The 16732-nt window shown below is 35.5% G+C and overlaps 2 protein-coding genes across 2 annotated transcripts in view; one reads left to right on the forward strand and one right to left on the reverse strand.

Moving 5' to 3' along the window:
- LOC123700751 (HEAT repeat-containing protein 5B) overlaps positions 1-6008 on the forward strand; it is a 29594-nt gene extending 23586 nt beyond the window's left edge. The window contains exons 35-40 of the mRNA XM_045648069.1: positions 387-596; positions 3123-3262; positions 3793-4003; positions 4300-4314; positions 4560-4705; positions 5073-6008. Of these exons, the coding sequence (XP_045504025.1) occupies positions 387-596; positions 3123-3262; positions 3793-4003; positions 4300-4314; positions 4560-4705; positions 5073-5246 (896 nt within the window). The 3' untranslated portion in view covers positions 5247-6008. The remainder of the gene's footprint in view (positions 1-386; positions 597-3122; positions 3263-3792; positions 4004-4299; positions 4315-4559; positions 4706-5072) is intronic.
- Positions 6009-8031: 2023 nt separating this feature from the next.
- The window catches only part of LOC123700898 (tRNA (adenine(58)-N(1))-methyltransferase catalytic subunit TRMT61A), a 62275-nt gene continuing 53574 nt past the window's right edge, over positions 8032-16732 (reverse strand). Inside the window, exons 6-7 of the mRNA XM_045648266.1 lie at positions 8765-8894; positions 8032-8192 (exon numbers count right to left, since the gene is read on the reverse strand). Of these exons, the coding sequence (XP_045504222.1) occupies positions 8071-8192; positions 8765-8894 (252 nt within the window). The 3' untranslated portion in view covers positions 8032-8070. The remainder of the gene's footprint in view (positions 8193-8764; positions 8895-16732) is intronic.

A 16732-nucleotide genomic window follows, 5' to 3' on the forward strand; every position in this document is an offset into this window, starting at 1 on the left:
GCTTTAATCGATTCTTAAGTTTTTTTTTTAGTTCTTCGTTCGTTTATTCATGAATGGTAATACTATTCATAAATAAAAGAGAGGATATTAAGCTCCATCACTTTACAGTATAGTTTCGAACAAAATATGTCTAAAGTCATTGCTATAATATTACGTTTTACTCGCTTTTACAACGTTTCATAAATATCGTAACTCAATTTTTGACCCTTGAAAATTTAAATAATTCTCGCGACAACGAGCAAACGACCGGGCTCAGTGGCGTGCCATGACTGAGGCATATGTCAAGCAGTGGACGAGTGTAGGCTGATAATGATGATGATGATGATGACGACGATGATGATGATGATGATGAAAATTCAAATGATTGACATTTAGTTTCTCCACAGGCGCGCTGTCCGTGCTACCGAGCGTGCTGTACATAGCGACAGAGGTGCTGCGTGTGAGCGGCGGCGACGGCGCGCTCAGCGACGCGGCCGTGCTCGTGCTGCAGCGGGCGGCTGAGTGCCGGCCTGCGCGGTTAACTGATGATGCACGGGCACAGCATGATAAGTTGCTGCATACTACGCTGGCCAAGCTTGTGGAACGGGTTAAGACTGGTTAGTGTTGTTGTGTAGGAATTTTTATTTTTTTATAATAAAGTCTTTGCCGTTTAGGTCGTAGCAGATAAAGAGTGGTAAGGGTTTATGTACAAATTATTTTATGGACATTGTTATGTTAAACTACTGTATACTACGCTGGCTAAACTCGTGGAACGGTCCTGGGTTAAGACTGGTAAGCATTGGAGTTTTCAAATAAGGTCGCTCCTTAAGGTTGAATGTCGAGCGGTTAACAGACGATGCAAGGGCACAGCATGATAAGTTATTGCATACTACGCTGGCCAAAATCGTGGAACGGGTTAAGACTGGTTAGTTTATTGTGCAGGATTTATTCTAATAAGGTTATTGCTCCGTAAGGTCGAATGTCGCGTGCAAAGCATGATAAACTGCTGCATACTACGCTGGCCAAGCTTGTGGAACGGGTTAAGACTGGTTAGTGTTGTTGTGTAGGAATTTTTATTTTTTATAATAAATTCTTTGCCGTTTAGGTCGTAGCAGATAAAGAGTGGTAAGGGTTTATGTACAAATTATTTTATTATACATACTACGCTGGCTTAGCTTGTGGAACGGGTTAAGACTGGTAAGAATTGGATTTTTCGAATTAGGTTATTGCTCCGTAAGGTCGAATGTCGAGCGGTTAACAGACGATGCACGGGCACAGCATGATAAGCTGCTGCATACTACGCTGGCCAAGCTTGTGGAAAGGGTTAAGACCGGTTAGTTTTTTTTGCAGTATTTCTTCTAATAAGGTTATTGCTCCGTAAGGTCGAATGTCGCGTGCAAAGCATGATAAACTGCTGCATACTACGCTGGCCAAACTTGTGGAACGGGTTAAGACTGGTTAGTTTATTGTGCAGGATTTATTCTAATAAGGTTATTGCTCCGTAAGGTCGAATGTCGCGTGCAAAGCATGATAAACTGCTGCATACTACGCTGGCCAAGCTTGTGGAACGGGTTAAGACTGGTTAGTTTATTGTGCAGGATTTATTCTAATAAGGTTATTGCTCCGTAAGGTCGAATGTCGCGTGCAAAGCATGATAAACTGCTGCATACTACGCTGGCCAAGCTTGTGGAACGGGTTAAGACTGGTTAGTGTTGTTGTGTAGGAATTTTTATTTTTTTATAATAAAGTCTTTGCCGTTTAGGTCGTAGCAGATAAAGAGTGGTAAGGGTTTATGTACAAATTATTTTATGGACATTGTTATGTTAAACTACTGTATACTACGCTGGCTAAACTCGTGGAACGGTCCTGGGTTAAGACTGGTAAGCATTGGAGTTTTCAAATAAGGTCGCTCCTTAAGGTTGAATGTCGAGCGGTTAACAGACGATGCAAGGGCACAGAATGATAAGTTATTGCATACTACGCTGGCCAAAATCGTGGAACGGGTTAAGACTGGTTAGTTTATTGTGCAGGATTTATTCTAATAAGGTTATTGCTCCGTAAGGTCGAATGTCGCGTGCAAAGCATGATAAACTGCTGCATACTACGCTGGCCAAGCTTGTGGAACGGGTTAAGACTGGTTAGTGTTGTTGTGTAGGAATTTTTATTTTTTATAATAAATTCTTTGCCGTTTAGGTCGTAGCAGATAAAGAGTGGTAAGGGTTTATGTACAAATTATTTTATTATACATACTACGCTGGCTTAGCTTGTGGAACGGGTTAAGACTGGTAAGAATTGGATTTTTCGAATTAGGTTATTGCTCCGTAAGGTCGAATGTCGAGCGGTTAACAGACGATGCACGGGCACAGCATGATAAGCTGCTGCATACTACGCTGGCCAAGCTTGTGGAAAGGGTTAAGACCGGTTAGTTTTTTTTGCAGTATTTCTTCTAATAAGGTTATTGCTCCGTAAGGTCGAATGTCGCGTGCAAAGCATGATAAACTGCTGCATACTACGCTGGCCAAACTTGTGGAACGGGTTAAGACTGGTTAGTTTATTGTGCAGGATTTATTCTAATAAGGTTATTGCTCCGTAAGGTCGAATGTCGCGTGCAAAGCATGATAAACTGCTGCATACTACGCTGGCCAAGCTTGTGGAACGGGTTAAGACTGGTAAGAATTGTGGGTAGGGATTTTTATAATAAGGTCAAATGTCGCGCGGTTAACTGATGATGCAAGGGCACAGCATGATAAGTTGCTGCATACTACGCTGGCCAAGCTTGTGGAACGGGTTAAGACTGGTTAGTTTATTGTGCAGGATTTATTCTAATAAGTAATAAGGTTATTGCTCCGTAAGGTCGAATGTCGCGTGCAAAGCATGATAAACTGCTGCATACTACGCTGGCCAAACTTGTGGAACGGGTTAAGACTGATACGGGTTAAACTTAATATTATCCTGTGAAATGAGGTATGTCGGGTTACAGTGTACATCCCATTAAGAACTGAACAATCATAATGATTTCTCATTACAACAGGTCACCAATCAACAATGAAATTAATGAACCTTTACAGTCTAGTATCTTAATCTTCACTAGATCTACCATTTGTATGTTGATAAAAAGCATTAATAAAAGTATAATTTTCCAGAGGACAGCGAGCAACGTATAGAGAGCGTGTGCGGTGCTCGGGCTATGTCCGCGTTACTTGCGCGTGCGCCGCCATTGCCGCTCCTGCACTATCCCTGCATCAATCATTTGCGGCATTGCCTGGATACGCGTGATAATGAGGTACGTGCATATTTGAATGATAATAATCGAGGTTGTGTGGTGATGTCCAATAGGATTTTTTTTATAAGAAAGCAATATTTTACATATTAATGACGACATTAATTTAGATTTAAGTAAATTTGTTTAATATGTATGTCAATACATTTATTTATTTATTAATACTTTATTGCTCTTAGAATTATTACAATAAGACTTAATCTAAGGATACATTACAACAATTGGCGGTCTTATCGCTATGCAGCGATTTCTTCCAGACAATCGGACGTACGAAGAGAAATTAAATTAGAGGAAAGGTGAATGTAATGTTACATCATATTAAACGGCTATTAATTTTTTTTTTAAATTAAGTTTTCACAGACTTGATATATAAAGAGGAAAGTGTCGTGGAATACATTTTTGTTGAACTTAAAATGATTTATAATTTATCACAATTCATGTATTCGCACGGCGCACCGTACTGGATTATAGTTCGCACAGTAATGATTCCACATTATAGTTCGACCATTATCTGTCCCCCTCTCACACCGCAGATATTCGCGGCGTGCTGCGGCGTGGTCCGCGCGGTGTGGGGCGGGGGCACACCCACCGCTGCGGTGTCATGGTGGGCGCGTGCTGTGGCCGCACGGCTGGCAGCTCGAGCAGCGGCTGCAGCACACGGGCCTGATGCGGGGCTGGCCCGTGCTGCCACAGCTTCCGTGGCCGCGCTGTCGGATCTGTTGAAGGTGGCGCCGAGTGATGCGCGTATGTATAGTAGATACTTCTTTCAAAATAGTATTCATAATCTAGACGGTAATACATTATGACAAACCAAACTATAAACCAAAAATCATAATAATCTGATAAGATTTGGGTTATAAGTGGTGTAACTAACACGACTTTCTTTTTATTCATTCCATTGTTCTCGACCGAGTAAATTTCAGCAACGCCCAATTTTGCGATTCATACCTGTGTAAGGTGATTTTTAGAATAATTGAGTATATTATTATTAGTTTTGTTACAATGCTGTATTAATAATCAAATCTTTTGTGCTGCTATAGATGATCCTCATAAAGGTAAGATTAACTTGCAAATACGTTTGTACAAGTTAAATGAATGTAGAACACATAGTTTAACGTAGCGAACCGTATTTGGTGTGTATATTAAAGGACATTTTATATCTATAAATATGTATTGGAAGTATATTTGGTACTTGAATATCAAACTTATCTCCCTCGCTATAAAAAAAATTTAACTTTAAATTTTTACACTATCTAAATCGTAACATAATTTGGTCATAAAATTATCTACAAATTCCTAGGTGTCCAATTACTATGGATCCTTGTGCCCATAGTAATTTCGTATTTGCGCGAAGGTAGCGCACTAACGAACGCGGCGCCGCACGTCCGCGCGCTGCACGAGTTCGCGCTCAACTGGCTCATGAAGATTGGCCCGCAGTACCCGCAGGTAATTGTTTGGATACCCGCAAAATTATCAAAAAAATAAAAATAAAAATTCAAGGCTGTGATGATATTACGTTGCAAAGGTTTTGTTTATTATTATTTTAGTGTTAATAACGTAAACTAAATAACTAATGTAATAGAAATAAAATTTGAATGGCATGTTCTTGCAAAGATAGTACATGAATATTCTATTAATTGTAATTTAGAGTAAATAAATTGCAAGTAAATTAAAAGCTATAAAGTCGAACTCATAATGAGTAAACCAAAATGTCTTTGATTGTAGTTTTATATATTCTACTTTATTATATACTTTGCAAGAACATACAATTTTTTTTACGTAATTTAAGTTTAATCTTAATCTTTTATTCCAGGAATTCAAGACGATCATGCAGCAGTCCTCTGAGCTTCGTACTAAATTGGAAAATGCGGTAAAAGCAGGTCAAAATGCTCGCGGTCAAACCGGCGCTCAGACGAGAACTGTGTTTGAATCAAGACCAAACAAACCCGCTATACAATTGAAAACAGATTTTAGTGACTTTAGATAAATATATTAAGAAATAATGAGGGAAAAATTGAAACTAAACTTGAGAGTTTTAAAGGCGTGACGATATTTTTTTAATTTTTGTGACTACAATTCAATTCTATCAACTTCAATTTTACGTGATAAGGTTTTAGATTACTCCCCCCATAATGACGACGATTAGGACTTATGGAAATTAAGTAAATACATTTTTAAGTATTATCTAAAAATTATCGCAATTCGTAAAAGTTGTGTACCCTCATAGGAGGCCCGTGTCCCAGCAGTGGGAACGTATATTGGCTGATGATGATGATGATGATGATGAAGAAGTTGTGTAATGCATTCTTTACAAAAATATAAAAGTACTCAAACAAAATTAATTTGCTAAATGTGAGTGTTTTATTAAAAACAATCATATAACGTAACAGTAACGATTACTCTGTATTTTGTTATTGGCAAAGTTAGATCAATTTTAAGACGTGGAAATGACGTAATTTTTTTCGTTAATAACAAGTGGACACAATATAAAATTGAGTTAAACTTTACTACTATATTTTATTATTTAATAGTTTAAAATTAATATACACATTCTGGTCGTTTAAGTTACATTATAATTATGCACTTTATGATTTCTCGCCTTGGAAAAAAGTTAAAATAGTTTTAGTTATTAATAAATAATTATTTTAGTGTGTGTAATCGAAATGTTTCTCATTATTACTATTGCATTTTATCAGTTATTATAAGCAATAATGTTCAATTACACAATTATGTTATTTTTAAATCTTTATTTTATCTAATACGCGTCTTTGGTTGTAATCCAATTATTAATATTGATTCCTTTATATTTTAGCGTCCTCATAAGAGGTATTGTAATTATGTTAAATATCCTCATAAGAAAAATTGTATTTTTTTTAAGTAAACCTAATCACGAATTAAATTACTTTCTTCACAATCAATTTTAAAATAAACAACCTCTCGATTTCATTATTTTGGTTTGCCATTTACAAAAATAAAAGTTTGACACATACAAGGTTCCTGTAAGAATAATTGACAATATAATTTATAGTGTGTTAGTAAAAGCAACAAGGGACTTTTGTCATACAAAAACTTATCGTAAATGGTATAAAATGAATTTAAAATGTTTTGTTAGACTATAAAAACAATGAAATGTAGGTGTAAGTTAGACTAAATATTTTATTCCTTAGACAAACATAATTTTATAACTATAATTATTTTTACTATAACAATTAGCCATAGTGATGTAAACGTAAGGAACTACTAAGTAAAGGCTACTAAAAATATGACTAAATATATCATGTTAATATGAAATATATCCTTGTTATTAATTCCATTAATACCAGTTGAAAAGAACTAATAATTCAACGTAAGCCTGGAGCTAAAAGTGCCAAGCAAAATTTATGTAATAACAATTGTTAAACTGAAATTTTGTCAATCTAGTTTTCATAATTGTAGGCTATCTTTTATCAGAAATTTACTAAGGTCTTTATACGCACCAGGCTATAAAATTTACAAACATAGATTTAATACAGGTATAGAAACTTATAGAAACGTCAATCATGTAGTCTGTGGTAGTAAAAAATAAGTATATCGAATATAAATGATAGAAAAATATTTATAAATGATGTAATATGGAGCATGGCTCTGAAATAAATTGTATACTAGAATTTATATCGATCCATTTATAGACTGTAGTTCTGGAAAAATGTGTTTTTCCTTATTTATTTATGTTTTTTTGCAAAATTATTTGATATTATATGTCAATATTGCCAAACTTCCTATAATACACTGCCTTTGACTTCCAATGAGGCTTCACAAGAATTCCGTAACACTAGCTTATATTATGTTCTATTTATATGCTGTAGATTTAAGAATTTTAACCCAAATAAATGTATGAAAATTAAATGTGTTTTATTGTGTTTCCCTTTTTTACAAAAAATAAAAAAATATATATACATAATGATTATGGACGAATGAACCTATCACGAATTTTTTACTTTAGAAAATATTCACATAAATTCAATGAACGCACAAAGGTGCGTTGGCGCACGAGCTTACAATATGTAGAAATAAAATTTCTTAGACCGTCATACGACAGTCGTCGTACGATAACTTTTAGCTATTTTGGACTTTTGTCTTCTATATGACGTCAAAAATTTAGCAATTTTCCTTTTATGCAAATAGGAATTATTTATTTTCAAGTCAGGCCTATCTATATCCATTTTTAGTTATTTGTACCCACGCATCATGCCTCAAAAATTTATTGTGGTAGTGTGAGGATTCGCTTTTCCACAACAAGTCAGTAGAAAGTAGCGCTATACAATTGAATTAGTAGACGGCAATTTTCGTTGTCCATTTTTCGGAATTCGCTGCGCGAGCCAATTAATTCACCTATGCGCGCTACGACCCCGTCTTAATATAAGTACACACCTCTAGCCATTCAATGTAATAGAAAATTCAACCATATGACAGTGATAGTATCGCTACCGTTAGGATTATCGAAGCGTCTCTGATAACCTATTCAATAAAACTATAGCTCTGTCTTTCTACAAGATGATACCTTCTTACATTTCGTCAGGGTTTGGAATTAATACTATAGTAAAAGTGAGGTTTAATTTAGATGTTTTCTCGGTTTCTCTTATCACAGCTAAAAAGCTGCAGAAATGTAGTCTGCATTAAGTTAAAATTTGATTCTTAAATTGATTTTAAATGAAATATTTAATGAATAAGGATATTATATACAGATATATGTTTTACTTGGTCCTCAGGTCTCGGAAAAATAAAACCAAATATTTAAATTCAAATTTTTATTTAATACAAAGTGTACATATTTATAATCTATTTTCGTCGACAACTAATTTATCTTCTCCGCTGTCTGAGTCACTTTTTCTTTCATATTTATCTGGAGGATTCTCATCTTTGCCATTTTCTGTCTTGGCTGGAATCGTTTTTGCTGTAAAAGAACATAAGATTTTCGTTATTATTAGGCTGAGTACAATAGTTTGAGAGTTATTTATTTTCTTTGTCTTATAGTTCTTATACCTAACTATCAATTTTTGGGTCTTAGTAGTAGTTATTTTATTCAAATAGATAAAAATGCATACCTAGTTTAAAATGCAAAACAAAATTGATTATATTAATTAAGATAACAGAATTTAATAAAATAATGCTTCAAGAGCAATATCGATTACTCGGGCATAACAACATAATTTAAATCTATACTAATATTATAAAGCTGAAGAGTTTGTTTGTTTGAACGCGGTAATCTCGGGAACTACTGGTCCGATTTGAAAAATTCTTTCAGTGTTAGATAGCCCATTTATCGAGGAAGGCTAAGCTATATAATTTATCGTTACGCTAAGACCAACAGGAGCGCAGCCACGCGGGTGAAAACGCGAAGGGCAGCGAGTATAATAATATAATAGGGCAATTTCTGCTCAAAACAGTACCATGCATTATTATGCTTAAAACACGTTACAGTTAAACACAACATAAAATTACAATATTCCTATTTTTGATACGTACTTCTAATAAAAGCCGGCGGTAGTGTGGCCACAGTGAGGTAGCCGGTATGTCCCGGCGTGCTGGTCGGCCACGCGCCCACTATAAAGTTCTTGTCACTTGAGGGCTTCTCCTCTACTGGATTGTCGCAGCTCTGAAACAGATATAAAATAGTTAATTGTCGAAAGTCTATACAAAGTAAATAAAGTATTTAATCTACCTAGTGACATGTAAAAAATGTATTCATCGTCAATATTTTATTTTTAATTTTTTTTATTCTTTATTAGTATTTTTCGGGAAATGGCGTTAGTAGCACCATAATAAATTCGGTGGTTAAAATATCGATACCTGCAATTACACAGAAATTAGAATTGTTAAATCTATAGTGTAGTAATAATTTTATTTTATTATCTTAAACAAAATGTTATCTTATCACACATACTGTGTATTTTATAACCCATCAAAGTATTATTACAAAAGTTTAGCAAAATAATTGGTTCTCACTGTGATACAATCGTTACAAACAGACTATCAGTAAGCGTGCATCATTCAAACCCAATGTGACTGATTGATTAGCCAGCCAGTTAATATGAGAATAATCTTGTAAATCCACATATTACCGCTGATACTCGTAATTACTTCGATTAAGCGTGGTGCAGATGATATCGACACGCTAAATGTGTAAGATCAACATCACCATACATCTAGCATTAATGCACCTGCCTTAGGAATACGTGCTTGGTCGTAAATTAGTATGTTCTAGTGGAAAAGTCGATTGCGTAATCGTAAATTTTTAGTTGGTTGTTATAAATGAGAAATGATAGATGGCATAAATAATACATGCAAAGAGACGATTATCTCAATCTCAATACTATTATAAAGACGAAAGTTTGTAAGTATGGATGTATGGATGTTTGTTACTCTTTCACGTAAAAACTACTGATCCGATTACAATGAAATTTAGCACACATATAGAGGGTAACTTGGATTAACACATAGGATAGGTTTTATCCCGGAAATCCCACGGGAACTATGCGGGTTTTCCTTTGAAAACGCGGGCGAAGCCGCGGGCGGAAATCTAGTGTTTCTATAAAGGTTCCATAAAAAAGAAATAAAAAAACGTAATCTCTGCAGGCTTTATAGGATATCTACATAAAAATCTGTTTAGTTTTTGTAAGACCATTTTGACGACATAATAATATTATCATACCTACTATAAAACGAACTTTTGGTGTATCTAATGAATAACTTGCACATTTTTGAAATTCATTATCATCTTTATGTACAGTGGTCAGTGTGTAACAAAGATTATATTATATAGGTACCTATTGATTTTGTATTTGATTGTACTCCACCAAGGGGGTCAGGGCGCGTGGAGTTATTATCGATGTCATGGATTAGAGCTTATACACTCGTCCTCTGAATAAAGACGTTCAACCATAGAAATCTAAATAGCAAGACGTTCAACATAATTCTCGGTCAATTATAATTATAGAATAACCAGAGAGGCTTATATTGTAGCACACTGAAACTGTCTTTATAACATAAGTTAAAGTGCTGGAAAGTTAGGTAATTCTGTATCTTATTGAATATGTTTTAAGGCTTTTAAGAAATTCTACATTAATTCCAATCCTTTTTATATTTAGAACAATGAGGCAAATTTTTGTGACTGTGACACCAAGAAAGAACCGTAACAGCGACATTTAGCAATAACTAAAATCCACTTTAGCGGCTTGATCAAAGGCGAGCAGTTGCTGACATCAGAGGTGCATTTAGCAGACAATTTCGCGTGATGAGAGGGGACACCTGTGCGCCGGCGCCTTGTTATTAGCGAGGCGCCACCGCAATAATGTCAGATATTGAAACTAATGTGTGCTATGACACTTCATCATATTATTCTGAAGCTTAGAATGTTGAGCACGTGGAAGTTTCAAGCGATCGATTGCGTTGCATCACTGTCGATATTGTGGGTGTATGAAAAACTTGCGATCTGTATAAACTGCAATTTTCCTGAAAGTGTACAGAGTTGATAAGGGGGGTCATAAATATGCCATAATAGGTATTCGGTTAACTGTGCAAATATAATAATTTAGCAGAATTATTGGTTCATAATAACAAATCGTTTTGGTATAATCGCTTAAAGACAATATAAAATATAATCAATAACATCATACTTTGCAAAACAGATCCTAAAAAAATCAAGTAAAACTTAACTCCTTGAAAAAAATTGTTATAAACCTAAACCTCTCCTACATTTTCCCATAAAGTGTGAACTGCACAGGTCGAACGGTACACCCGAAGGTCTTCAACTAGGTGCATTACCAAGTCATGAAGATTACACTAATTGAGACTTCGCGCCTGTCTTAACCGCAACAACTGATAGTCAAGTGTGAGACCTGCCCCGTACCATGATGTCTTTAAGCAGTATTAATTCCAATGTGGAAAAAAGACAGCGCTATATAGGTTGTATAGCTCCATCACTGTTTAGTACTGGATATAATACTGCTATAAGACATATGGTAATACCCCTGACCCCGTCTGTTTTGTGTTGGATAGTGGATACATGCTAAATTGCTCCGTTCAACAATCTACATCTATGTTCGGTGTTTTGTGGTTCTTGGGTAACGGAGCAGTAACCTATGAAATGTAACGAAACTATCAACGAAGACCCATTAAAACGGGAAGGAATGTGAATCTGCCTATAGTGCATATTTTATAATGCAACCAGACTTTTTGTTAAAAATAATAACATTAAAAAGTGATTTTCTTTTCGGACGCAAAAAGCTTTATCAAGGAAAGATCAACAGTTTTATCAGGTAGAGTTGTATTTCTCTCTATCAGGATTTTTACTTTAATTGCCATATACCACCAAAGTCGCAAATTATTTGTCTGTTTCGTTATAATATCGGTGCTGCAATAAAGCTAGAGTCAAGTCTGCTTGTAATTCGTAAACAACATAATACTTGAGCCATCTTGCGCGCACGCACACCGCAATTACGTAACATAAATTTATTCAAACGCCGTGATCGATGGTCCGTCCCTGTTCGGAAATGCAACAAAATATCGTTGTTGCACTTTTGATTTATCGTTATGACTTCATAAACCACCTCAAATCGTCGATAATTTGAGGCAGAAAGCCGAATCGTTTAGACCACTTACAAAATTAAACATCATTTATACAACATAAATCGCTCGATTCACACACGCGACTCACCATAAACTAGATAAAAAGGTGAAAGAAATGCGGTAAATAATCTATCCACGCTACAGATTAAACGAACATAAAGTCCAGATTAAAACATAAAACCTTCATACTGTCAACACAAAATTTAAACTTCCACTGGATGACATGGGAAAAAAGAAAACAAAATTCAAAAAAAGAATGACCAGCGAAGAGGCGCATTAAGAATTGAGATAAGAGAGATGGACGAGCACTCAACGGCGCGCGGCCATCTTTATTATTTATTGACACTTAAAATAATTAGCTCGCTGGCCCGTGCCGAAATAGGGTATTTACGTAATTGACCGAAACATATTAGCTTCATTATATTTATTACTCACTTATAGAAAAGTTATGAAGCAATTTTAGATAACATTAATAACCATTACACGAAATGTAGCAGCTATAAGTAAGTAAGTTTTGGGACACAATTAGCTACTTACTACATACGTATATGTAATATGTATATTTATTATTTATCTACGTCTTCAGCACAAATATCTTTATAAATAAAGAGTCAAAATGTGTCGAAAGATCACCTCAAACAAAAGACAATCACATTAAAAAACGCGTTCAAAATGCACGCAAAATAATGGGATTCAAAAAAGTATGCAATAAATGACGCAACTGCCAAAAGCCAAGCGACAAAATGTACGTTTTTATCGCAGTCTTGTAACCCGTCGAAGCTGTCGACTCATAAATATGTGTCGTTTGGATTTAGACGTTCACCCTCGGACATAAATGTGAAATAAATAAACGAGTGGGGCCGTTCAAGATATCGTAAAAAGCAGCGGTAGCGGTCAAAACGCATGTTTCTGATAACGCGCATGTTTAGGGCCTCGCGGACGTAATTCTAATACACCACATAAATCCGATCTAATCGTTGTCCACCAAGTGGTTAGATGTATAAACTATTCTAGATGCGTTGGAATAAACGTAAAATTTTATTTACGTTTTTAGAATACTTTGCTAATATTATGATGATTTGTTTGTTTAATTAATTATTATTTGCATAATATTTTTAGTTTTGCACTCACCAATTATCCATTCACACTTTATAAAAATGGCTAGATCTTACTTCAGTAAAGTGAATGCCTCTTGACATTATTGAAAATGAAGTTCTCTGAATTAAAAGTTCTTTGTAATTTTTTGTACCTAATAACACGAAAATCTAACGAAATGTGAATTGATAATAATTATTTTTCATATTCTCTACTTAGAGCCCTATTGCATCAGATCATGGGTTCGGTATCGGTAGTATTTCTTTTTTGATTTACAATTTATATAGAAGGAACACAGTTAGGACTGTTCTTTGGCATCATTATTTTTAGTATAGTATGTAGTAGTAAAATGAAATATTGACATAATTTTAAAAGAGTAACGTATTTTCGTGCCGGTTCTTCTCCATAGAAACTGCTTTCCGAATCGGTGGTTAATGTTAAAGATATGTTATGATGATTCAGAAGTGCTTCTTGAAGAAGCCTTATTGAATAAATAAATGTTTGAGTTTACATAAATTTATCAGCTCTCAACGTCCATGCTAAGATCGGCATTAGATGGCGTGTGTAAAGCACTCTAATTGCTTGCATCTTCCAGTACAACATACATTTTATATGAAAGGACGATACGTCAGCGGTATTTAATAAAGGCAAGCTCAATAACCGATTGTAACTATTAAATCGGTTTCGTAAATCAATCGCCATTACGCCGCCATCTGTCAATAAGGAGAGCGTATAAATCACGATCGTAGGATTCACATACATACAAACTTTGTAGGACTCCGTGTGAATGAGGACTAGTTAGCTTGTAAACTAAGTTTTAAGCGAAATATATTAAATATGTAGGTACCTACACGTTACCTGTAATTAAACTTGCGTATCTAACTATAATGGAAGGTAATAATTAGGTACCCATTTATTATATACTAGCTTTCCGCCCGCGGCTTCGTCCGCGTTTTCAAAGAAAAACCCGCATAGTTCCCGTTCCCGTGAACCTATCCTATGTAAATGAAACCTATCCTATGTGTTAATCCAAGTTACCCTCTATATGTGTGCTAAATGTCATTCAAATCCATTCAGTAGTTTTTACGTGAAAGAGTAACAAACATCCATACATCCATACTTACAAACTTTCGCCTTTATAATATACTAGATTTCCGCCCGCGGCTTCGCCCGCGTTTGCAAAGGAAAACCCGCATAGTTCCCGTTCCCGTGGGATTTCCGGGATAAAAACTATCCTATGTGTTAATCCAAGTTACCCTCTATATGTGTGCTAAATTTCATTGTAATCGGTTTAGTAGTTTTTACGTGAAAGAGTAACAAACATCCATACATCCATACAAACTTTCGCCATTATAATAGATATATATATATATGTTACAGTCAAAACCCTGAACCAGTCAATAACGTTATTGACCGGTAAAATCAGTTAATAAGGATATTGACTAAGGGCGTCGGTTAATATCCTTATTAACTGATTTTATCTGATTAAACCAGTTAATAACGTTATTGACTAAGGGCATCGGTCAATATCCTTATTAACTGATTTTAAGTCGAGACATCTAGTCAATATAGGTTTTAACCGACGTGCCCAGTCAAAACTCATAAAAAGTTAAGGACGTTAGTGAAATTATACGAGAAAATCATTTAAAAAGGTTCATAAAACTTTTTAAAGTGCAATATTTAAGACTTTTATGTTTTATTAATTAATTCGAGGTATTGTTTGTAAACTGCAACCGCGCGAGAATACGTGCCCCAAAATATTTTTGAAGATGGCAATTGTGTTTTAATAACAACTAGGTTTCCGCCCGCAGCTTCGCCCGCGCAGTCAAAGAAAAACCGCATAGTTCCCGTTTCCGTGGGATTTCCGGGATTGCGTTAGTTTCTGATTTGATGGAGTGACCTGCAGGTTTACTTCGAAGACTGCTACTGGATCTAATAGACGAGTAGAACTAGGTGTGCCGAGTTTGTGCTCGTTTTGTTAGTTATGTTGAGACCTTACCTCCAGACTTGATGGAGTGACCTGCAGGTGTAACTAACAAAACGAGCCCAAACTCGGCACACATAGCTCTACTCGTCTATTAGTTCCAGTAGCAGTCTTCGAAGTACACCTGCAGGTCACTCCATCAAGTCAGGAGGTAAGGTCTCAACGTAACTAACAAAACAAGCCCAAACTCGGCACACCTAGCTCTACTCGTCTATTAGTTCCAGTAGCAGTCTTCGAAGTACACCTGCAGGTCACTCCATCAAGTCCGGAGGTAAGGTCTCAATATAACTAACAAAACGAGCCCAAACTCGGCACACCTAGCTCTACTCGTATAATAGTTCCAGTAGCAGTCTTCGAAGTACACCTGCAGGTCATTCCATCAAGTCCGGAGGTAAGGTCTCGACATAACTAACAAAACGAGTCCAAACTCGGCACACTTAGCTCTACTCGTCTATTAGTTCCAGTAGCAGTCTTCGAAGTACACCTGCAGGTCACTCCATCAAGTCTGGAGGTAAGGTCTCAACATAACTAACAAAACGAGCACAAACTCGGCACACCTAGTTCTACTCGTCTATTAGATCCAGTAGCAGTCTTCGAAGTAAACCTGCAGGTCACTCCATCAAATCAGAAACTAACGCAATCCCGGAAATCCCACGGAAACGGGAACTATGCGGTTTTTCTTTGACTGCGCGGGCGAAGCTGCGGGCGGAAACCTAGTTGTTATTAAAACACAATTGCCATCTTCAAAAATATTTTGGGTAACGTATTCTCGCGCGGTTGCAGTTTACAAACAATACCCCGAATTAGTTAATAAAACATAAAAGTCTTAAATATTGCACTTTAAAAAGTTTTATGAACCTTTTTAAATGATTTTCTAGTATAATTTCACTAACGTCCTTAACTTTTTATGAGTTTTGACTGGGCACCGTCGGTTAAAACCTATATTGACTAGATGTCTCGACTTAAAATCAGTTAATAAGGATATTGACCGATGCCCTTAGTCAATAACGTTATTAACTGGTTTAATCAGATAAAATCAGTTAATAAGGATATTAACCGACGCCCTTAGTCAATATCCTTATTAACTGATTTTACCGGTCAATAACGTTATTGACTGGTTCAGGGTTTTGACTGTAACATATATATATAATATATATTAGAATATTAGATATATATTAGATTTGTTATTAATATCGAAATACAAACATGTTAGTTTCAATAATTGTTATTAACGAATGAATCAAAAGAATTTTCTTTGTTTTACATTTTAATAGAAAATGTACATAATTATGTAATCAGTTAATCAAATAATAATATTTCGTATTTTATACAAGTTAAAACATTTCATAAACGTGGAGACCCTACAAATACAAAAAGGTAGAGTGTTGAGATATATGACGGTTACTCAAGTTTTTATTTTCCCCAATCATTTACTCAGCACATTACACGGTAATTATTAGATTTGTTATTTAGTAAAAAAAATTGGTTGCCTGTAAAGTCGGTATACGGGCGAAAGTTTTACGTGACAACGACTTTTTATGTCTGTCTCTCTCGCTCTTAGGCGGGCTAACCATGCCCGCGTGCCTCTTTCGGTGACTCATCGTAACGTTACCGAGCGTTACACTTTTTCATAAGTGACTCCCAGCCGCAACCTAATTTAAGACGTTGTCACGTCAAAAAAATATATAACTAGACTTTAAATTGTTATTTATAAAAACATGTTTTAATTCCTATTTATTTTTGCCAGCGTACGTTTCATTTATTACAGGGCTCAACCCGTTTTAAAC

The sequence above is a fragment of the Colias croceus genome, chromosome 20 (assembly GCF_905220415.1).
Source record: "Colias croceus chromosome 20, ilColCroc2.1".
Lineage (NCBI taxonomy): Eukaryota > Metazoa > Arthropoda > Insecta > Lepidoptera > Pieridae > Colias > Colias croceus.